The sequence below is a fragment of the Empidonax traillii genome, unplaced genomic scaffold, assembly GCF_003031625.1.
Source record: "Empidonax traillii isolate 1590-97213 ecotype Southwest subspecies unplaced genomic scaffold, ASM303162v1 scaffold674:size665969, whole genome shotgun sequence".
NCBI lineage: Eukaryota > Metazoa > Chordata > Aves > Passeriformes > Tyrannidae > Empidonax > Empidonax traillii.
The window spans coordinates 129364-153935 of record NW_020955867.1 but is presented as its reverse complement, the minus strand read 5'-3'; the positions used below and the strand labels follow the sequence as shown (position 1 = coordinate 153935).

Here is a 24572-nt window from a genome sequence, read left to right as displayed (position 1 = left end):
ATATATAAGCCAGACAGTCATCACCAAAAAAAAAAAAAAATCCCCAACAACATATTCCTTAAAACTTTTTAGAAAGCCTTTGGTAAGCATTTTCTCAGAATAACTTAGGCAGAAAAAACCCCAACCTATAGTGTCCATATTATTTACTGTGTAAATAATAATTATCAGGGATAATGGATCATGTAGTTAATTGTCTCTGCTTCTAGGAGTGGCAATTAGCAGAGAGTAATGATCTTCACACATCGCTTGCCATTGGAGTTCTGTAGAATGAGAGGTACAAATACAGCTTTTCTCACTAAATTAGCTACTGACTTAATAATTGAAATAACTGTGTTTAGCAAAGACTTGCACGGGATGTGTCCTTCTCCCAGTCACGTGCTCTCTGCCATCAGGGCACTGGGCCTTTGTCCTGCCAGCAAAAAGCTGGGTTTAAATAAAGTCTCTTTTTGGGAGCTGTGAGGTCAAAGGGAGTCAGCTGCCCAGAAAGCTCCTGGATTTGCCTGAGCAGAGGGGGATTAGGGAGCAGGGGTGGGAGCAGGGCCATCCCCTGCATCTGCTGTTGACATCGGTGCATGCTCTGGCCGCTGTGGGTTTCCAGCAGCTTGTCAGGGACACGGGGGAAGTTCCGCTGCAGTGTGGCAGGAATTTTATAGGCAGAAAAGGTGAGATAAATGTGCTCGGACAGAGCTCAACCTTTCGCTGGATCACCCATTATCCAACAATCTGTAATTATGAGTGAACGCTGGGTATCAAGGTTGAAGCTCCTGCCAACTCTCTTCCTGAGTTCCCAGTCAACTTTCCTGTCCGAGAGAGGGGTGACTGTCCTGCCTCAGCAACAAATGGGCATGGGAGGAGAGAAAAGAGGGATAAATAAATCCCAAACAATACCCATTTAAGTGGGCAGAGAGCTCAGCCACTCTAAAATTTGCTTCACTCCAAAGCAGCGTTGTCAGTGCTGGTTTTGTAGGGGCTGTATATTTGGAAAAGGCGAAGGACAAGATTTTCTGGGAGAATTTTGCTATAAAGAAGGACAGGATGTCCAGGCTTTCCATCATTCCTGCTCCGTTTCCTCCTGAATGAGTAATCAGGCAAAAATTGGCTGCAGTTTCAGTCTGCTGTTCTGCCCAGCAAAGGCATCATTCTTGGTGTCCTGACAAGGAGAGGGACTGGCCAGAGGACCGAATTTATAATGCATCTCAAACATTATCCCACCAATCATGCAAAAAAAATCCCTCCAAGAAAATATCAGATAAGCATCACTATAACAAATTATATCCACTTGAGCTCATCCATTTGCCTCCCAAAACCCCAACATCTAACTCCCCAAAACCAATATAAAAATAGTTTCAGCTGATGTGTGCTAGGAAAGAGGAGTACATTTTGTATGATCTGTGGAATATCTCGGTGTTTTCAGACTCATTTAGAAATGGATGCTTGAAGAACCCTTTCCCTTGCTCTGGGAATGAGTACTATTAACAGAGAAGATCTATAATTATGATGGGCTATAATCAGCAGCTTCAGTCAAGTGAAAAAAAACCTTCCTTTTTCGTGTGGCTGGGTTTGCTCTGCACTTACTAAACTTAGCTCCTTAAACTGTACAAATTGGTTGTAACTAGAAAGGCAGTGACTATTCAGACTGATAAGTTGAATTTGGACTTTTTTTTGGCTTTGATTTGGTCTCTCTAGAAACTTAGTTTTCCTGTCTGAGGTATATTTAATAGATTTTAGGGGAGGGAGGGAGGTTTGGCTGGCTGGTTGGTTGTTTTTTCCCTGTTCTGGTTAGTTAAAAAGCATAGAGGAGGTAAAGCAAATTGAAATGAGAGTTGGTACAAATGGTGTGTGTTTCACACCTTTGTGGCTGAAATTCATGCACAATGGCTGGTTAAAAGCAGTCATGAGTTGCACTTCAGACTAATGGTAGAGATGTTTTAAAAAATGTGATTATTTCAATTAAGAGAGTTTAATAAAGAGTGAGGAGTTTTGCTGATTACACGTTCAGAAAAATTAAATCAGATTTTCGTGGCAGCGTTGGTGAGAGAAAGCCTTGAGATGCAAGGGGGAAAACTCTCAATAAATTACTAAAATGTGTAGTAGAGTGGCTTAAAGGACATTTTTCAAATGGACAGTTGCTACTTAGATCGCTGCTGTAACTGAAGAAAATATATCTTTATCTCCATAAATCTAAAAGATGAGGTTTCAGCCCTAAAACAAATACTTTTAATGTTGGTAACCCCCATGTGAATCCCTAATATTGGTTTTAAATTGGAAATACAATTTTTAAACTGCAAACATCGCCTTGAAATTGAATTTTCACTACCTGATCAGCTCCACACTGTGTCTGCTGTCTCTGTTTTCTTTGTCTGCAACACTCCCAAAGCCAGTCTAATACCAGTAAAACCTCAGTTTAATGGATCTAAACCGAGGTAGCACTTGTTGGTTGTCATTATGGAGGTACCAATTACAGTTCTGCCATTAAGTGCAATTTCTCCTTTGCACTTAGTGAAAAATGGTCAGCTTGTTTGTTGGTCAGGACAATGCAGCAAGTGCTTGCAAAATATATGGAACAAAGAATTAGAAATTTATGAAATCTATAAGTTTCTGCTCTCGATTTTAATCAATTTGGTTTGGAAATTGTGTGTTTGTCTCTCTGGTTTGTGTTCTGGCAATTCTGGTAATAGGAGAGAAACATGTTCTTGCTTTCTTTCTAGCTAGCTTGAACTGAAACCTTGCACTTAAGACCAAATTTAAAGTAAATTGGTTGTTAATTACAGTAAGTTAATAACAATTGCTGTGGCTAATTATTTTGATTACATAGGTTACTTGTCAATAGTTCGTGTTGCACTTAAACAAAGCTGGAATGGCACTGGATTAAATCTCACAGTTGCCAGTTCCCTGGGGCTGGACAAAAGGACAAGAGTGCAGATTTTTAATGTCCAAATTTGGAAATGGAATACGTATTTTTCCAAATTTAGAGCCAAATTGTCATTAAATGACACGTTTTAAGGGAACAGATAAGTGGTTTTGATCACTAACAATAGTGCTCAGGGTGGTCAAACATTGGCACAGGTTGCCTGTAGAAGTTGTGGAGTCTTCCTCCTCTGAGCATCTCTCCAATTTTTAAAAAATATATGTACAAATCCATCTTTGGCTGTAACTAGTGAGAAGAGGAAAGAATTTGCATGTTTGCAGCAGTCTTTTTTGCCTTTTTTTTTTTTTTTTAATGAATCAGAGGTAAATTTATCCTTCAAGTTAAAAGGGCAGTTTAATTCTTTGCTATTCAAATTAAGTATAAGCCTCTCTTTGAATGTGTAAAAATAGGTGAGAGTCAATGCGAGAGGGAGCAGGGACTGCCCCACCAGCCTTTCAGTCTGTTCTTCATGCCTGATTTCACCTTCTTTCGGGATCACTCTTGGGGGAAATTATGGGTGGCATCATTTTTTCCCCCTTGTTCCTGTTATTTGAGCTGAAACAAGCAGGAGTCCACATTCACTGAGCCACATCACTGCTCAGCTTGGCTGTGCTGATGGGAAATGTCACACTGATACATTGCATAATTACAGCTGCCCCCATTTTGTGTGATTACTGCCTTGCTGGTGTTGCAGGAAAGATGCTTTTAGACCGAGTTATATCTGACTAAATTTGTATCCACCTCAAGCAGAGCTGGTTCTGGGATACCACAGCGTTTCGTTACTTATGTTGTTGCATCATTTTCAGGTCTAGCTTCCGATTTTAGGAAAAAACATTCAGTAATTATTGTCCTAAAAAATGAAATAATTATCCTGCATCACAGCTCATCTGGTACAGGAAGCCTTTGAATATCCCCCAATTGTTGTGGTAGATCTAATTATGCCAGTTGTACCTGGATAATTCCATTGTTCCAGGTACTGCACAAATATACTCCTTCTTGCACCCAGTGCAGTAATGAGCCAAGAACTCCTGTTGCCATTTTCCTGGGAAGTTTGAGCAGATCTGGTAGTTAAATGGTTGTTAATAACCATGAGTGATATTCCACATGGGATAATTTCTGGGGGACTGCCCATCTATAGGGAAGGCAGCTCAGGAACTCGAGATTAACAATTTACAAGCGCATAACTTCATTATCAAACATTTTTTTGATCTCAGCCTTCAGATTTTACATCTCTTGTGAATGTTTCACTGGGCTTTCCTTTTAGGTTGCCTGGATATGGAATGAGTTAACAAATCAATGAGTCAGCATGTGGAATGCACTGCCTTGGCTTTGATAGGCTTATGATGGTGGCTCCTGGTGCCTGCAGTAAATAGTGAGAACTTGAGGTGACTTCAATTTTCCCAAGAAATGGAGCTGCTGTGGATATTGGGGGTTTTTTGGGGTGATGGGAAGCAAAAGGAATTAGCTGCTTTTCTTGTATTTTCTTGTATTTTCTTGTATTTTCAGAAGAGAAATGCAGGAGACATGTGAATACAGGACAGCACTGGAGAAATTCCAGCCATTTATTTATTTATGTGATCTATTTATTATTTACCTCTCTACATTCTCCTTTGGTTTAGTCTTGTTTTATGCTAGGGACTACTGCTGATGTGATTGATTACTGACAAACAGGGTATAAATGAGTGCAAACCCATTTTTTTTTCCTCTTAATCCTCTTCCACCCACCAATTGTCAATTCAAACACCCTCTGTCCTCCTGCCTGTGATGGTTTTAGAGTCTAAATCATGGAGGAAGTGTATATGTAAAAAAATGGAAAAGACTTGATAATATAGGAGGAATTAACTAAACTCACTTTTCCTTTTGCCATCACCTGCTTTTTGGTTCCACCTGTCTGAAAATATGTGGCACCATTAGAGGTGAATGTTGTCTTTTTATTTATTTATTTATTTATTTATTTATTTCCCTGACAAGTCTCTTCTCTGTAAGAAGGTCTTCACAGTCAAAGCCTATAATTTTTAATCTTAATTGAGCTGTTTTATCATTTCCAAAAACATATCACATGCCACCCTACAATATTTTTCTGGCTTCTGTGCAGCAATGTGTAAGACCGTTATGTACCATGTGAAAGAAATCCTAGTATATTTAGAAAATATGCCCAGTCCTGGTTACCACAGCATATACAGCACCTGTTAAAGGGTTCCCAGACAGTTTCTGTTGTTTGGTTTAGAACCAAATTCCAAACATTTGTACAATAGGCCTTTGTAATTGCGAACGTGAGATCATTGGACCCCCCCAAAAATGGTGCAAACTGGTCAAAGTCAGGAATTTAGCAGCTCGCTATCCTGAAGGGATGTGGACCTCTGGTTCTTTGGAATTGGAGTCCTTTGCTTGAAATTGAAATGAAGTAAAGGAAGAAGCCTGTAATAGTAAAATATATAAGTATTTTTAATCCTCTGAAGGCAGATTTAGTAAAATTTAGTAAATTTGGAGATAAATTTACTTTCTGATGAACAGGCATAAAAGTGAATGGCACCACCTACTTCAGTCTGCTCAGTGGTGTGCAAAAAAATAAGAAAAACCATCAAACCTTTGAACTTCTAAACGCTGGACTTTAAGTTAGTGAGTGAGCTCAGGACAGTATGTAAAGTCATGCACTTCTGGTGCCAAAGTGATTACACAACCAGCTCCAAGTTGTTAACTGTTCTTCTCAATCCCTTATGCTGACCCCAATTCAAACTGACTCTTGACTTTATTTTAGCTGAATTTCCACAGCATTGTGCTTTGCAGTCATGATTCTGAGCTGTGAAACAGCACGTATGTTGTCACAAAGAAAGTTCCTCTCTGTGCTCTGTGTAAACCAGAGGCAACTTCTTAATCAGTAACATGAAAACACTCAAAATTCCAAACAGTCTGAGGGACAAACTGTGATCTTCCTCATCAGTCAAGTCAAAAATATTATTTGAGGTCTGTCCTCAAGGGTTGCAAAGATCAGAATCTGCACAGATATTAAAGGCTAATTTTTATTCCTGGAGACTTCATGAAAATAAATTCATAGCATTTTAGTGGGGCACAGCTGATGCCAGGTGTTTGTAATGAAACTATTCTTATCAAAATCCATGGCTTTTGCCTTTTCCCGATTTTCCTCCCCATCCCATCAGAGGGGGAAGGGGTAGTGAACAAGAAACTGTGTGATACTTGGTTCCCAGCTGGGGTTAAACCTTCTCTCTGACATTAGAATCCCAGGGAAATCCTAAATGCAGCTAGACCAGCTGATGGCTGAAATTACTGGGTTCTCATTGCCAGCACATCTTCTGAAAATGTTTCCCATTTTGTAACTGGAAACTTTATTTAGCCGAGCAAAGTTTTCTTAATCCTTGCCTAAAAAGAGCTCCTTTAATTCTGAAGTTTTTCTCTAAAATAAACAGTCATTTTTAAATGGTTCGAACAGCGTTCATCCCTCTTGGTTAGTTTTCATTTTATTAACATCATGTTTAATTCCATTTTCTCTTTTGTTTGAGTAAATAGCTTATGGACTGTAAATCTTTTGCAATTAAATTTTGAAAATTTTGGTTTTTCTCTATTTGTTGTGATTCTGAGTTCTAATAGAACACTTAATAAGAGTATAACGCTCTAGCAAAGCTCATGTTTTATCTTAATAAATTGGTATATTTACAACCATCATTATTCTAAAAGAATAGTTCGATCTGTAGAACACAGGAGAATTACAAAAAAACTAAGACTTTAGAAAATATGTGAAATCCTAACATTTTAATTTGAAAAGACTACTTGGGTCTTCTTGCAAAGTCCTCTCTTTCCACATCAGAAGGGCCAATGAAAAAAATGAGGTTTAGAAGTGTTATGGCAAAAATGAAAGCACTATATTTTCCTAATCTAATTTTAAATATTGAAGCACTCTATAAATTACACCCACAGTTTTATCTTTCTTCCTTCTTAAAACTCGTTTATTAGTCAATTATTTTTCAGCGAAACAATTCTGAAAATTCCCTTCGTAATCCGAATTCACTATCAGGTCAATACTGGCTTTGGATTGGTATTTTTAAGCCTTGGTAACACAGCTGTACTTTGACCTAAAAACCTATTTCGATCTGGTGGTTGTAACAGCTCTTATTGAAACATCTGTCCGTGGTTTCTTTCACACGCAAGTGCTCGCTCGCAACTGAAATGTTGCTGTTGAATAAAACAAAAGGCTCGGAGGAAACATTTGGAAAAAAGTTTTGCAGGGATCAGAGGGAAAATCGTGATTGGAGGAAGACACTGAATCGGTGTCTGGATCCTGGTAGAGGCTGGTGGAGCTTGTAGCTGATCTGTGCCTTGAAGGAGGTCCTTCATGGAACCCTTGAGAAACGTCACAATCGACCGAGCTCCCACTGGCAAAGCTCAGCTCAGAGGCTTTCCCTCCCCTGTTCTCAGAGGGTTTTCATTCTCTGAGGAGTCAATGAAGTAATTCCTACTTAATTATTCAAACCAAACCCTTCTGGCCTGCCCTGGGAATTGTTTTTCCAGGTGCCACGAACGGCGCTCGGCGAGCAATAAATTTAGATCCCGCCCAGCAGGAAGTTTTCAAAGGCAGCAGCTTCTGCAAAGGGGTTGTCAAGAACAATCTGCAAGGAGGCTGGGTTTGGCATATAGATTTTGAGCTGAAACAGTGCAGGGAAGGAAGTGCTGTTTGCCAGCTCTCCCCACCATATGCTTTATTCTAATGTGCTGTACAAAGGATACGGAGGCAGCAGCTGCTCTGGAGGGAGGTGGCCACTTGTTAGGTTTTGAAACCTTTCCGAAATGTCTGTTCCTTTCCTTTTCACTGGTGTTTTTTTCCCCCCCTGCTTACGTATTTGCATTCAAAAGATGGTCCCTAAAAGGAATCTATTTTTAGGCCGCAGTAAGAACAGGAGAGTGTGATCTACTTTTTTGCTGAAATAAAAGATGGTTTTGGAAGGACTCTGATATTTAGGGTTTTTTGTGTTGCGAAATGCGGGCAGATTTTTGTTTTCTTGATATCCATTCACGTCAGGGCATGATGAAATCATATATGTAAATTAATTATTGTCTAGGATTGGATGTCTTTCATAGGTTTCCATGTGTGTTCTAGTAGCCTGATTACATTCACATTTAAGGCATTTTCAAGATTCACCGACTTCAGTGGTGGAGACAAACAAAGCATAAATGAGGATTTAGGTCTAAAATGGAAAAAGTTGGGTATGATATGGACAGAGGAATTGATCTTTCCCAGCATTTCCACCCAGGCAGGGAAGTTGATGACTGTTCCTTTGAGAAACCTGAAAAACTTGGCATATTTCAAGAACTGTGTGGCTGCAATGCCATGAAAATGAACCTTATCTGTCTAAACAAAACTGTATTTTAAAGAGTATTTTTTGACTCCTAACTGAGAGTTTCATATCCACTGAATGCAACTCCTTCCAGATACTACAAGCACTTGCATTTTGAGTGAGGGATTCTCAAGTGAATTTGAGAATCCATTGGGAAGTTACATCACAATATAATGAGATTATAGCAAGACAAGATGTTATAACAGATAATAAAACTAATATATCGTATTGTCATTTTTACTGCATGCTGGTGTTTTACATTGACCCTGGAGTAACACTCAAATGCCATTGCAATGCCAGTGTGGCCCATATAACTCAGTAAAAAGGATGGTTCATAGAGAAGAAAGATGTTACAATCCTTTTTGGAAGGATAAATCTCTCTGAGACAAAGATTTTTAGGTTATTCTGTATTGTTCACCATAGATGCATCTCTCTGAAAAAGAGATGACATTATTCTATCTTCACCAGGTATATGTTCTCCTGGTGATAGAAGGATGGTTCACATGGAAGAATTCCTGTTTATTTGCTTACTTTAGTTCTAGAGCAGTCTACTATTGTCTGTCTGACCTTCATTCTTCAAGCCAGCTGCAGCTGGTGGTTATCTGGAACACTTACACACTAATGCTTACTTAAAAGGTCCCCTTTTCCCTCTTTGTGGCCGTGCTTGTAGCAAGAGCCCAAATCTCAGCAGAATTACTGATTCACCACTTGAATCATTCCCTACATGAGCCCTCATCCCACCGAGGGATGACGTAGGGAATTCCATTTACTTAGGGATCCCATTTCTGATGTAAACTGGATTTTAAAGTCTATAGTGAAACTAAACACGGATTCTGAATATAGTCCTGCAAAATGTGAGGTAAGTGTTTAACTCACACTGAAAATGATGACTTACAGTCTTGTCTTGAGTCCAACCCAAATCTGTTTTCAGTGCTAATTAAAGCTGTTAAATGACTTCTTGTTTTGGTTCCCACAAGAAAAGTTTTAACCCTAGCTTAAGGAACACTTTCCTAATTCTAATGAGCATAACAAAAGTTAAGTTATCAACAGTCTGTAGTTCACATGCTGGGCACTTGAAGTCAGTTTGGAGTATTGACAACACGGGAATGTGTGGTTTGGGGTGTATTATGATTCTGAGAAAGTTTGTACATGAAATGTTTGTTTGTATTTTGGATGTGAAGGTAAAGCCTTCTTTGTCCTAGGAGGACTGAGAGTTATCAGGAGTTGCACGGTGTTTGGACTACTCAATTCTTTTCTAAATCAAAGCATTTCTTGTCTGAAGCAGCACACTAACTGTGGTAATTCTAAAAATGGGTACTTTTAGATGTAGACCTATTTTTTTTATTGTTATGGTTGGACACATTTATTTTTACATGAAGATGGCTGGTAGGAAAGAAAGGACAGAACTTTCTTTAACTTGCTCTTATAACCATGAAAATCAGCAAGCCAATGTCATTTTAAGCGAGGGAGAAAAGGAAGTCCTCAGTTTGCAACAAGTTGAATTGCCTAAAGAAAGTCACTTCACTTTTAATGATGTGTTGCCTGACCATCACAAGCTATCGAGCTGCCATTGGCTAATTTAAAGGAAAAAAAATGCAGGAGGCCAACAAAACGTTTCTCATTGTGAGCAGAGATGCTTCAAGCCTGTTAGAGCTCTGTGGATTTTTTTTCCCCTGCTTTTAAAAACTGGAAGATGCGTGGCTGCACAGTTTCAGATCTTAAACTGTACACTGTAGCTTCATTATTGTCTGCTGCTTCTTATTCGAGAAATCAATGTCCAATTCTTTTCTTCTCTTTAGCCTCCAGAAAAAGAGGGTGGGCTGCCTCGCCAGGTGGGCAATAAGACGGAGTGTGGCCTCTTGGGATTTGTCCTGGATCTGAAGCAGGATTATGAGCCTGTTCGGAGCCTCATCCCCGAGGAGAAGCTCTATAAAGTTTACACCTTCAACTCTGTGAGGAAGTCGATGAGCACAGTTATTAAAATGCCAGATGGCAGTTTCCGAATGTACAGCAAAGGAGCCTCTGAAATTGTCCTCAAGAAGTAAGTTCAGTGGATTAGTTGCCTTGTTTTTCCAAAATGCACGACATTCTGACGCTAGTAAGTGGGAATTTTCAAATTTGGAATTTACTACTTACAACAGAAATATGACACACTTCAGTAGTGTAAAGTGTTAATGCTCTTTTCCAATTTTTTTTCTTTTTAAAGTGCTCACTCTTACAAAATTGGCCTGTTTTTATCACTGGCTGCTAAATGGATATTTTACATTTAACCCCCTTGGAAAATAAATATATTTTCATATCAGTATAAGTTTTAAGCCCATTAATTACTTGGGTTTTGAGGAAATAATGGACTAAGGGCGCTTGATGTCTCTGTAATAAGTTACAAATTCTCTCTGATATTTCAGTAGTGAATCTTCCAGAAATTTCCATTAGAAGCTTAAAAACTTGCCTTCAGATTAACGTCGACTGAAATGAGCTGATACAGGAAAATGGTTCTGAGTACTCACACAAACACCCCATCATTCTTTTCTCCTCAAATAAAACAGATGTTCCAGGATCCTCAATGCAGCTGGGGAGCCTCGTATCTTCAGGCCCCGGGACAGAGACGAAATGGTGAAGAAAGTCATCGAACCCATGGCCTGTGATGGACTGAGAACCATCTGTGTGGCTTTCCGAGACTTTTCCAGCAGCCCAGAGCCCGACTGGGACAACGAGAACGACATCTTATCCGACCTGACTTGCATTTGTGTTGTTGGCATTGAAGACCCAGTGAGGCCAGAGGTACAGCGAATTCTGAGTTTGTAAAGCGTTTCTAAGAGGGCTGAACATCAGTTGGATGTCAGATTTCTTACAGGTTTTATCTTTTTTAAATCAGAGAAGGTGAAAGGGAGCTTTAGAAATAGGCTTTGCTTGATAAAAGGCCAAATAATTAACCTGATAAAAATCAACTATCAGTCAACAGATATTTAAATGGAGAAATGTAGGGGCTTTTTGAACTACAGGACTGAGATGACAACGCTCAGCTGAGGAGCAGTACACAGGAGGAGACAGGAGAAGTTTTAATATCCTCCCATATATTAAAGAATTTTCTTTGTAGTAATTCAGTGCTGTGCACCTCTGCAAGCAGAGAAGATGTGCAGAGATTATAATTGCCATGACTATAATCGTAACATGCTCATTTTCTCCAGAAATTGGAGGGTTTTTGCAGTTTATTGTAACAGTTGCCACTTTACTAATGGTCTTAAAATTGTTTTTAATGTATTTGGTCAAGGAAAGGCTGCCCTGGAAAGGCTGAAGGCTTCATGGATACTGCACTTAAATGGCTTCTAGAAATATGACTAAAATTTCAACTCAACTGAGAAAATCAGTATTAGGTGTTCACACTGGAAGCATGTGCCTGCTACTACACTTGTAAATTATATTAATACCAAGGGTAGAATAGGAGGTAGAAATTGTTCTGACCTATATATATATATATATATATATGGTGCTTGATAATTAATGGTGGCAGTGGAGAATTAATTCAATTTTGGAGTTTAGAAGCAGTGACAGAAGGTAAGTCCCAGAGTGAAGTGCTGAGTGTACAATCCAGGTGTTTCCACTCCCTTTGCTCTGATCCTGCTGTTACTTCAGTCCATGATTAGTGGCTGTGGTTCGCTTTGGAGTGAGGTCATTGAAAGATGACTCGGAGTTTTTCTTGTGTGTTCTGATGCTGCACAAAAAGTAGTTTGTTGCCCATCTTTGTCTTTCTTGATTATTCTGTCTCATTTTACATTTTTGATGGATCTTTTTTTAACCATGTCTAAATCTTTGTGTTTGATTCACTTTGATTGTGGTTTAATTTTTTTACTAAAACATGAAAAGTGTAGATATTTCTGCCTTGTTTCCCTGAGTTCTTTATAAAGTAGTTGTAAGAGCTGTAACTTTGGAAACCAACACAATACAACTACAAGTACCAACACAGCTGTTCTTTACCTGATAATGGACCTTGCTGGTTTTTTTTTTTTTTCAATATCTAGATTATAATATAAAATAAACCTTGCTTAGGTGAAAACTGTATGATAAACTCCTTATCTCCACTAACACCAGATAAACAGCACTCACTTTATCTCTCATCAGATGGTCTTTTGCTGCTAATCCATCTGTCCCTATGCCTGACATTGCAAGTCTTGAAAAATGTGGAAAAACATCCTTAGGAAGTTGTGTCTGCAATATTCCTATAGTGCTTTAGCTCACAAATACATATATAACTCAGAAAGATTTTGTCAGTGACCACTGCAACTGTCAATGAGTCCTCTCTCCCTCCAAAATCAGTTCATGATACACGTTAGAAAACAGCTTTAAGTGTGGTGACGTGTGGTGTGACAGGCTGAGGGATTGTGTAGCAGTGGGATTTGCAGTTATTATTGAAAATAGCTGCAAACTATCCCTTCATGTGATTATTATGAGTGTGTTTTGTAAGAGAACTCTCATCTTGCAGGGAATCATTTCTTTGGAGCTTGAGGTAAAAGTGAATAACGCTGCTAAAAATAAGAGGTCAAATCTGACTGCTATGTAAGGAATCAAAGGAGATGAAGGCAGGAAAACATCTTATTTCTAAAGAAATATTTGAATAGTGTATTGAATTTCTTGTAGTTTGACGCCAGAATATGCAGCAAGACTTCTTACTTCATTGCAAGACACGCAATCAAATATTTAGACTTTCAGAATTTTACCAAATGTTGGTAAAACCCATCTGGGTTTTGGGACTTTGTGATTTGGGTTTTTTTGTTTGTTTTTTTTCCCCCACCTTGTCGCTTTTGACTGTTTCAAAGGGATAACAGCATCACGGGAAGACCTAACACACTGTTTAAATAATTGCAAGTAAAACAATGTTTAAATTGTAACTACTATTACCACTCTACACATTAGTAAATGCAGTAGCTGTACTGTAGGAAAAAGAAACGAACCAAAAAACCTCGGAGCCAGAATACAACTATGACTTTCAGAAAACCTGACTAGGTATGGAATGTCTGACTTGGTTGGAATATCATAATATGCATATGAAATCACCATTGTTGATGCAAATAGGAAGATGTGGAGCAGTTATAAGGAATATCAATTTTTTGCCAGAATTAAACCCAATCATTAATGGAGTCACCATGGGAGTGCATGAATTTTCAAAGTGCTTTCTGTCTGGCAAAAAAAAAACAACCACAAACCCATAAAAATTAGAAATACAACTGGATTTATCAAGCACCACTTGCTTGATATTTGTATACTCTATGTGTGCAGGTTTTTTTATTTTTCTTTGATAAACACACAAGAAGAGAACAAATAAAATGATGTCTAGTTCCTGCAGAGATCCTCTGTTGATTCTGACAGCCTTTCTGGCTTGATTTTAATGAGTCTGAACTGCCTTACACTGATTTGCCAATGAACACCCACAGTCTGTTATTTCTGGGAGATGAATGTAAATCACTTCCAAATTCTGACATTTATTTGTCACCTGATTCAGGGAGATATTCCTGCACTGGATACTTTGTGCATGCATGCATGCACTGGAAGTTTTTCTTTGCAGAGAGAAAATAAACCGAGATATTGTACCATGTGTACTTAAGCTCTGCAAAACTGATGGAAAATATCTGCTTCCACTGCCCACTCAGTCTGCCAACACTCTTTCTCCCTTACAGCAATAAAAAAATATGAACAATATTTTAACTGTAATTACTGTACACAGTATTAAATCAGATACCACCTACCAGCTGTCCAGAAAATGACAGAAGAGGAAGATAGAATGATTTCTCTAGTTATATGCGAGTTTGAGATAGATTTGAAACTGGCTTGTCCTCCCATGACCTTGTTTAGTAGGACTGGCACTTTGTGGGAATAGACCATTTTTTTTTTTTTTCTTGTTTGCACTGTAATTTATTTTTCTCCTTCATGGTTCATACACTGTTCTGGTTTTCCAGATAGTCATCTAAATCTGTCACGTCCTGTGCACGAGGGTCACCACAGTTAAAGTGGATAGTAAGGGCATTTCAAATTGACAAATGGGATGTAGTCAGGATTATTAATGTGGAAACTGGGTAGATCAGGAGTCATTTGCTTAAGTAATAGATTTAATCTGATTGTACATTCCTGTCTAGAAATCTATTTCACAGTATTAAAAGGCTTCAGGTCCAAATAATGCTTCCAGGGGAGAATATTTTGGGTGAGAGATGAGGAAACTGTAAGATAAAACCCTGTCCCTGAATTCTTCCCTTTGGTTCTGTAACTTGTATTGACAGAGTCATTCTGCAAACAGCACGTTCTGGGGACACCTTCTGAAAGTGGGGTGATTTTCCTCATAGTCATGGGAAAAGTACTGTTGTGGTCCTCAGGTGTTGGTTTAGTGAGGTATTTTAGAAAAAAAAAAAAGCTTCTCAACTGCCTGTAATAAATATGCAGAAACACGGTGTGAAATTATTCACTGATTAGAATAACCATTATCTCTAGTGTGGTTGGAGGGTGAACAGTTTCAGTCTGAGATATTCAGCTTTTGTGGCCCCAGGAGATCCTTAGGAGCGCAGAATTTGCCGCTCTGGCCCAGAGCGAGGGTTGTCACATAAATGCAGTTCCCTGCCCTCAGCAGTGTCACTTCCTTGTGGCCACAGAGAAAATCAAAATATCTAGAAATGCACAAAATTAGCAGTGTAAGGTTGTAGATGATGTCTCCTTGCCATAACATTTTTTTTACACTAATAGATTAGATTAATCCACTCTAATTGTCACTGAGTTCTGCAATATGCTTAATATCTATCATGGAGGGTATGATCAACAAGGTGCGCTGAACTGGCAGCAGAATTTAGTCAGGCTTTCATATAATAGCCAGTAATGCCCATTTTATTACCCTTTCTAAAATAGCTCTTAAAAAATATTTATTTATACATACACACACACACATATATATATGTTCATCTGTCCTTTACTGTCTTCTGTACTAAGGCAGTTCATTTTTCTGTAGCTCTGTGAAAGGGCTTCAGTCATCATGATGAGCCCTTGGACTCTTCTAAGGTAAAGATGAAATTTAGAGAAGTGGTGATGTGTTGAACATGCTTATTTAGACTGTTCTTGATGTGTTAAACCCAATTCCTGTTCTTCCCTGTGAAATAATATTGCTGTTTTTGTCTTGAAGAAATAATTCTTTCATAATAATGTAAAAATGTCCTGAGACAGAATTAGTTGGTTAGTGAAATTAATTTATAAGTGATTGTGAATTATGATACAGTTTAAGGGAATGGATTTTTTTTCCCCATCTGAAATTGAGCTATAGTCATGGAACCTTTCTATAGGCTTCCCATACCCAAATAGCTGTATTAAAATAGTTTTATTTAAATACTAGGACTTAATCCCCCAGCTCTTGTACATTTTAATTATAAAAATCTTTCTTTTTTGAAAAAATATAAGCTGTATATGATACCAAGTCTTTATACAGCTTCTATATTAATCTCACAGACCCTGTTACGCCCTGAATACTCTCTCGCTGTGCATCAGGAAAAGTTAATCTCATGCAGAAAGAAGCAGAACTAAAGTCATGTTTCATTTTTGAGGTTTTGAAATACATTAGATATGGCTGTGATTTTAAACTCCTATGTTTAGAAATTTCACCTGTTGATAAGCATAAATTAGCGTGATAGTGCTAAATTACAATAAATTTAACAATAATCTTATTGAAAGAAAGCTTGGCTCAGAAATCAAATAATTGTATAAAATATGTGTGTTTTCCATTCGTATTTCCATGCGTGCTTGGCTCAGCGCGCTGTACTCTGCTGCTGAAGGTCAATAAAGCTGCAGGGCACTCATTTGTATTCCAGTCAGGAGAAACTTTAGGAAACGGATCTAAAAGATGAGGGTTTTTTGCTGCTTCCTACAAGGTTTGCCTTGCCCGCTGTGTAACCTCCATTCCCTGAGAGTCGATTGACAATAATGAACCATAACATGTCTGATCTCTCTTTCTCTCTCTCCACGAATTTCCTCGCCTCAAAATATTCCAGTTGGGAACACCTGGATGACACTTCCTTTCTTATCCAGGCGTTTTCTTTCCTGCTCTCTTGCCGTGGCAGGTCCCAGAAGCCATCAGGAAGTGCCAGCGAGCCGGAATCACGGTCCGCATGGTCACCGGGGACAACATCAACACAGCCCGTGCCATCGCCATCAAGTGTGGGATCATCCACCCAGGAGAAGACTTCCTCTGCCTCGAAGGGAAAGAGTTCAACAGAAGGATCCGAAATGAGAAGGGAGAGGTAATTCCCAGTCTGAATCCGTGAGTGTGTTATTAAAAACCGGTGAGAGCAATATTCCTCCCCCACTGGCACGTGCCTCTGATCGGTACAGGCTCCTTGGAAAGGTTACTGCTTCTTTCTACCCCCAGCCTTTTACAATTCAAAGCAGCAGTGAAATTCCAGTCTTTACTTTTCCTGATGCGGTGCCAGTATCAGTTCAGTGCTGGTCTAATTCTTGCAGTTTTTAGACCCAGAGCTCTGGTCTACAAGAAATCAAAACTAAGCACATTAAAGCAGGTTTGTAGTAAGGAGGAGAAGGGGCTCAACAGCAATTTACAGTCTGTTCTGAGAACCATCTCCTCTCGTTTCTTTAATTTATTCCACTTTATCTAATGTACTCACATTATTGATTAGCATAGAAATCTATTCTTCTGAGGGTTTTTAGCTCCTCACAAATGATGGAGCTCACGCACAGGATATTGGAAGTCAGCTCTAAAAAAGTAACATCTACGCTGCCTCTTTGAGTCCATCATTAATGAGTGGACACAGTCATTTACTCCTTGAATTGATGGAGGGAATCCTGGGAATGTTAGTATATACAGCAGATTTGTCCTTGTTCCTGTTGCTATACAGAGAATATTTTGCCATCATTGGTGCCAAGTGAAGAACTTGGATTAAAATGAAGAGTACAGCAACAAACTTGTAAACATGTTAGATCAGCTTTGAGAAGTTCCCCAATCCTATATCTGCAGTCATGTGGAATTATCCATAAAGAGGTTAAGAAAGGCTGATCAGATACTGTGGCAAAAGTTACCTGTGTTAGTCAACAGCTGAACTCTGGTAGTAACAAACTGCCTTTTTGACCTTGATGACAGTTGTAATTTCCCTGTGCTTTTGGAGAAAAGTTGCAGGTTTGGGTAGTGAATTGTCAGATACATGGACACAAATATATTATGCATTTTGCTAATCACAGGTTAATTGTTTTGGGGTTTTTTTTGTGTGTGTGTTCCCCCCCCTCCAGATTGAGCAGGAGCGGATTGACAAAATCTGGCCAAAGCTCCGGGTTCTTGCTCGCTCGTCCCCCACGGACAAACACACTTTGGTGAAAGGTGGGTGCAAACTGCCTTGGTGGCCTGGAAATTAATGCCACAGTTGTTGCAGCACATCATCTGCCCTGTGAAAGCTTTTACTGTCACAAAGATATCTGAGTTGTTACCTTTAATTGCACATCTCCCTGTAATGCAAGGAAGTTTTCTCAGTAACCGGGTCGCTGCTGTTTGTGCTGGACCTCAGCCTTGGGATGGAAAATAAGAGGGAACTCTTTTGGCAGGAGTAGGAGAAATACCAATAAGTTGTTTGGCAAGTAGATATAGGCAATCTCATATTTGCCTTGTGACTTTGAATTGGACTGGAATGAGGCTTTAGATGGGAAGGGAAAATGTGTGTTCGCTGGTCGGAAAGCAAATATTGTTGAGAATCAGGGTGATACTCATATAAACAAGAGGGGACCTAGATTTTATAGTCTTTGCCTATACCTTTAAGTTGAGAACAAGAACGATCCTAGAGTGAATCAAATCTCTCAAGTGCATCTGTTCTCCTAAAATTATTTTAAAAGTATATTCCAAGCTAAGGAAACTTTTCCTGTTAGCATAGCAGATTTTGAGATGGTGTAGCTGGGAGCTGCCCCTGTTAACATTACATGAATGGAGATTGGGAGTTTGAGGCAATTCCCTGTTCCCATAATCTCACTAATTGTGTAATTTGCATTGGCTTCCTTTGGATTTCTGACTGTATTTTTAGAGTCTGTCCTGTAAAAACTGCACCATACAAATTACACTCTCACCGTGCTGCCTGCAGATGGAATGCTTCTGTAAAAGAGGGATTGGTTGGCAGTTTTCTTTATAAAGCCTTTTTCATAACTGTAACTCGCAATTCTTGATGATTTGACATCTTATTCTGTTGACTTTGAAGCTCACACTTAAAAGCTGATGAAATCAGACAGTTTCTGATCAGGAAAATCGTCATTTTTAGCCACGCTGAGGTGGGGGATTGACACAGATGGAAGAACCATTGGCAGATGGTTGTTTTCTGACTTCCTGATGAAGAAAGAGATGGATTATTTTGCTGAGGTCCTGAAAAGTCTGGAGAGCCCCTTTTAGCAAATCTTGGAGGAGTTAAAGTTCAGGCCAAGATCCAGCTGATCTGTTACACATTTTCAGTTGGCTGACTACTTAAACAGGGATTCCCATTTAGATAGGGAATCCTCTGGGTGTACAAGGTTTCCCTGGTATGACTCCATACATGACTGGTTACAAAGGCTTTTGAGCATTATGGAATTTGTAAAAATGCCTGGATGCAAAAGTTCCAGTGTGAATTTGAAGACTGGATCGGTTGGGTTCTTTTGGGATTGAAACCGGTGTGTGTGTGTGTGTGTGTGTGAAGAGCTCTGGAAAGACTGAAGTTCTGCTGAACAATCCATATCTTGTAAACCCTGTCATTGATGCTGGATAGGGCAGGTGGAGACAAACAGTTTAATCTTTATCACCTCCTCTTCCATGTATATTTTATGTTGTCCACAATTTATTATATAGTAGTAAAAATTTGTAACTTATAAATTATATAAGTACTGGGGGGAGATGTGCTGGAAAATATTTCACTGATAGGTGTTGAGGATTGAAAATGTTTGGAGAGTATGTCAATATAAAAACAGAACAAAGTCAGCTTCCCTTCCCTTGTGCATGTAAAATGCTGACTTGGACTTCTGAACAAACGGAACTTGTACAGCCTAATAGTTTATTTGTTTCAGAATCACAATTTGTGTTTCATTAAGTGGATTAAATAAGTCCCTTGGGAGTAGTCATCTGAATCATTCAGGATTTTCCCTTTAAGAGGAAAATGAAACCTTTGCCAGGGAAATTGAAATCAATAGACAGCTGAAGGAAAAAAAAAAAAGGCAAGAAATTGTTGATGTTTTATAGCATATGCACTTTGACAATCCCAAAGACATTAACTACTGAATGCCATGTGCCATGGATACAATTAATGTTTTAAAGATGTGGCAAGGTCAAGTGATAGAGCAATTAAGTATCTAACAAAGTTCAAGATCAAGTCTGTGGAAATCATGATGGAATTTTTTTGGCTGGTAATACTCCAGGGGCCATTAAAAGTTACAAGAAACTATTTAAATGTTCACTAGTTTTGGGCCTCTTGTTAAAATGTTATGTTTTTCTCAGACACTTGAGGGATCAAGAGGATTTTCTCTCCTTTGATGTATTCTATCTGCTCTGGGCTAAAATCACACATCAGAAAATAAACTTTTTCCATATTTAATTTTTAATGACATACAGCTGCTGGAGGGAATTTTTTTTTTCTTGTCCTTAACATAGCACTATCCCACCCAGCAAAAGGATCATTTCTATTTTTCATTTTTTGGTTTTTACTACTGCTAAGGGACTAGAGAAAGGCATTGGTTCAGCATTTCAGACTGGGCTCACAGTTGCTTTCAAATATTTATGGCTTTGAAGTAGAGGTAGATTGGAAAAAACCCACTCAAAGTGGTTTAGAGTCACAAGCTGTTTAAGTGAAATAAAAATCTTAGGTATCTCAGTCCAGCTGAAACACATTATGGATTTTAAGGCACCTGTTGGTGTTATTTCGTATGTTTTACCTGATTTCAAAATATAACAAGTAAAAACACCTATCGTTTATACTGATGTGTTCTTATAATGCTATTGCTAAAACAATTCCAAATTGTCATTTTTTAAAAGCAATACTGTGGGAAAAAACTCCTTAATGCTCATGGGCAATGTCGTCAGAAAGTATAGAAGAAGATAGAGAAGATAGAGAAGATAAAAGAAATATTCACTTTACCAGTTATATATATTTTCCAATATATTCAAATTAGCCTGGAATGATTTTTGTGATATTAAAAATAATATTAAAATTATGTTTCATGTTTATGAAAATATTCACATTTATAAAAATATTACATATTTATAAAAATAGTAAAATCAGATAGTACGGCTGGTTTGTTAACAAGCAAAAGGGAACTTTAAAGAAGGAAAGATTTGTAATAATTACCCTTAATTACTAAAATACTTCAAATGTCATTGCATGGGATGGTATTATATTTGCAACCTCATTAACATGCCATGAAACTGGGTGGAATAGCAAAAATACAGAAAAGCGTATTAATTGAAACTCTAAAATTAAATATCAGCATGTTGCAAATAGCAAGTGGGTTTGATTCCCAGGGGAGAGAAAATTTCAAAGTTTTTTTTTCTTCAAATTCCCGTGAAGAAAAATTCAGGAAGTTCACCTGTTCCACAGTGTAAAAACTTCAACCTGAAACAAAGGACATAAAAATAGTTTAAAGGAAACAGGAGCTCTACTGCTTTTGAGTCTGGAGGTTTGTGCTCTGTCAGCACAGCCCTGGAGGTTGTGTGAAGTGTTGGGGTGGGAGGCACTGGTGCCTTCAAGGTTCTCCTTTAGGGTTTCAGTGATAAAACATGAAGCACATGATTGCTGCGTGGTTAGCACAGAAATCCTGGTGTTTTAGCTGTGCTCTGCTCTGCATTCTGCTATCCTGAGCTTTGGGGGGGACTGTTCAGTTAACATTTGCCAGTGCTGTCTGTACTGTCAAATTTAACACTTCCCATTAACCTTTAAAGCTCTATCCATGCACCTACTTAAGCCTGGGACTAAAATGAATTTGAGTCTCCTCTTTCAGACAGACTTTCTAAATTCCTCCTAAATTAACAAGGAGGTTTGGCAGTATTAAAAACTAATCTGAAGAGAACATGAACATGAAAATATATTACTGCATCTGGCTGTGTTCAGCTTGTCAAAGAAATACAAATCTGTGTGAGGATCAGCTCTGCTAACACCTGCGCTGATGTGCCCCTTTGAAATGCTCAACTGCAGCTGAATTTTTCCTGCCTGCCTGTTTTGAGTCAATCAGTTGAGACAGAAAGAAATATCTAGACCAGGATTTTTTATTTATTTATCTTTTTCTCCCAGAGCCAGGGTTTTCTTACTGATGCAACTCTAAGGGTGACAACGCAAGCGAGGATTGTTTAAATTAGAGCAGCATTTGTTCTACAATAAAGGGAGAACCTGAGGCTACATTTGATGGTTTTGATCTGAGCCACGGGTATAAATAGCTCCTTGTTAAAGAAATGGAAGAGGCATTGTTGGTTAATATCCCTTAAATGATTATCCTGAGCGCGTTGGATTGAATGCTTTCTTAACCTTAGATGGAAGGAGGTGGGAGATCCAGGATAAATTCCAGTTGTGTATGCAGTGCTGGTACTTTTTATAGCAAGCTTATGCATATAGTGCCCTTCATGACAGCTCAACTAAACATGATCTTTCCCCTCCTCCAAAACAAGCTGCTTGCTCTGAAAAATGTATGCCTTATGCAAGTTCCTTGCCTCCTTCCCAAATTCCTGCCACATCAGCCAAATCCCTGTGTGAAACACACTGTAATGTTCTGCTCCAGGTGTGTTCCTGCGGCTGTAGAATAAAATTCATTCTGACAGAAGAAAGTCATGGCCAAACAGCTTAAGATGAGGGAATTAAACAGCCAAGGCTGTTTTGGCAGGAAGCTTTGCTGGGAGTTTAAGAATTCCCCTGATGCATGTTGCAAACCTGTTTTTTTTTTTTTTTTTTTTTTTTAAATACTGTAGGTAAACATTCAACTGGAGTAAAGAAGATTATTTTGAAGAAATTTCCCTAATGTTAGACATGAGTAATTATTACCAAAGCTTTTTTTTAACCACTTAGAATGAGTGGAAAGGCCAGGGAATGTTAAAGCAGTGGTCATTCTCTTTCCTGACTGTCTGTCAGGTCATGTCCTCAGTTCCGTTTTTCACTGAGCAGTTGATCTCCACAGCTCAGAACTACAGAGGGAGGGCCCTTGCTGGGCATCCCTCTTCTCTTTGGTCTCCTTACACTGTTTGTAAATATTATATAGTTGTAAATATTATATATTACTCAATGCTGAAGAAAATCCTTGAGGTGAAACCTTACCACAGCCATGAACAGAATGATGTGAAAAAGTACAAAAAGTAAATGTGTTTGGAAGGAGGTGAGTGCTGGAAAGAAGACAAACATTCAGCAATGTGAGGAAGGGGGAGGAGGAACAGATTAAAAAGAGCAGGCTGAAACCAAGGAGCATAAATACAGTTGTGATAAATCCTCTGAATCCCAAATAATTGCTACTGCTCCATTTTAGGAGTTTGCCTGATGCACAAATGACAGTTTTGCAAAGACCTTCTCTCTTCCCGTGGATAGCACTGGGATCCATCCCCCTAGTGTTGTGCCATGCATTGCCATATTTCTGATGGCACTGCACTGCAGCTCTGGGGCTCAGATGCTGATGGTAACTGAGACCATTTTATCTCTGCTTTTCTATGGCTGCTGGTTATGAGGTTCTGTGATCTGGGTTTATCCCAACTGAAGAGTTTGCTTTTAGGGGTGAAAATTACTACTAAACCTTAAGAATGACTACTAAACCATGTAAATTGCTGAGGAGCATCCAGCAATTGGCTGATGCAGGGCAGTGGTAGTATAGTCATCACTATTATAGTCACTATTTATATCTATTAGGAGATTATTAGAACCTCTTCAACTTGATTTGGGTTATGCTCCCATTTGGAACCCAGTTGGCAGAGGATGTCATCTTCCTGTTTTGGAGCAGTTAATACCCTAATGTGTCAGAGATTTAACAATATTTTGTTCAGAAGCTTCAACTGTTAATTTAACATCCAAGGATGTGTAAATAATAAGAAGGGAAGACCAAGATAAATGTTTTTAATAGTAATGAGAGACAATATCCCTGTTTATTTAATAATACCAAAGGCAAATCACCCCAACAAACTGCAAGCTGTAATTGTAAGATCTTATCAGAATAAGGTGCCACTTATCTGAGATCATACTCCCAATGGAAAGGGAATAGTTTTTTTTTTCTTCTGGTTTTCCTAAGTCTGAAAAATACAGGGCACTAACTGCTTCCACACTGCACTGCAATCTTCTGGTGCCTGATAAGCCTGAACCTTGCCAAGAGGCAGCTATTGCACTGTAATCTGCAATTTCCTATTTCTGGTTAGTTATCTGATATGTGAGTGAGGGTTTTTTTTTCACAGTAGAGTGAAAGCTTTTCACACTGGGTAGGTTTTTGATAATTGTTTTTAGAGGTTATGATTTGGTGCAAAATGTTTTAGCAAAAGGAATTTTGTCATTTCTCCCCCTAAGTTATTAAAATGGAGAGGTGTTCTTGTATCCTACACAACAGTCCTGTGTTCTGGACTCATATTCAAATAGACCCTGATATGGAAATAAAAACATGAATGTTGAATGATCCACATCCTATTAAAAAATGAGGCTACTTCTGTAGCCATAGGAAAATTCTTCATTCTTTTTCTTACTTTCCCTATCTGCATAAGTGGAAAATACTTCCCTGCAGGCTAGTTGTGTGAAAATTGATTCACCGAGTGGGAAGTGCTTTCTTTTCTCCAACGATCTCAAAATGAAAGTAGAAATTATTTTATTATGTCTATTTATTAAAACGTTTGGCTCCAGAATTTAAAGAATTATTTTATACCTTCTTAATCATCGCTTGGCAGAATTGAACATGGCTGTTAAAATGCTCATCTGGCTGCAGCTAAATAAAATTCAGCAGTGATGTTTCTTATCTTTGGGTTAAACTGACTGCCAGAAGGCCTCCTAGTAAAGCTGGTATTACAGTTTGGGCACAGTTTTGGGAGAGCCTTAAGCAATCATAAGTCTTAAAAACTTAAGTCTTTGGCTAATCCTTTCCATATAGCAGAGTGCTGGGCTGAGATGGGTTTACTGTGACATATAATTTTAAATAGCAAAAACCTCCCAAAAGGACATAATGAGCTGATCTCATTCCCTTTGAAGTCAGTGCAAGTTTCGTTGATGTGTTGATGATGCAGGATCAGAACTTTCCATGTAATTTCTAATAGTGGTGTCTAGTACTGTGAGATGGTGATGACACTGCTTTCATCATTATTTTCCTTCAAAATCAACTCTGTTAATCTCTGTAAGACT

The 24572-nt window shown here is 38.6% G+C and overlaps 1 protein-coding gene across 1 annotated transcript in view; it reads left to right on the top strand.

Annotated features, from left to right (window-relative positions):
• ATP2B2 (ATPase plasma membrane Ca2+ transporting 2) overlaps positions 1-24572 on the top strand; it is a 227361-nt gene that overhangs the window by 165473 nt on the left and 37316 nt on the right. The window contains exons 12-15 of the mRNA XM_027899525.1: positions 10056-10297; positions 10803-11037; positions 16341-16520; positions 17521-17608. Of these exons, the coding sequence (XP_027755326.1) occupies positions 10056-10297; positions 10803-11037; positions 16341-16520; positions 17521-17608 (745 nt within the window). The remainder of the gene's footprint in view (positions 1-10055; positions 10298-10802; positions 11038-16340; positions 16521-17520; positions 17609-24572) is intronic.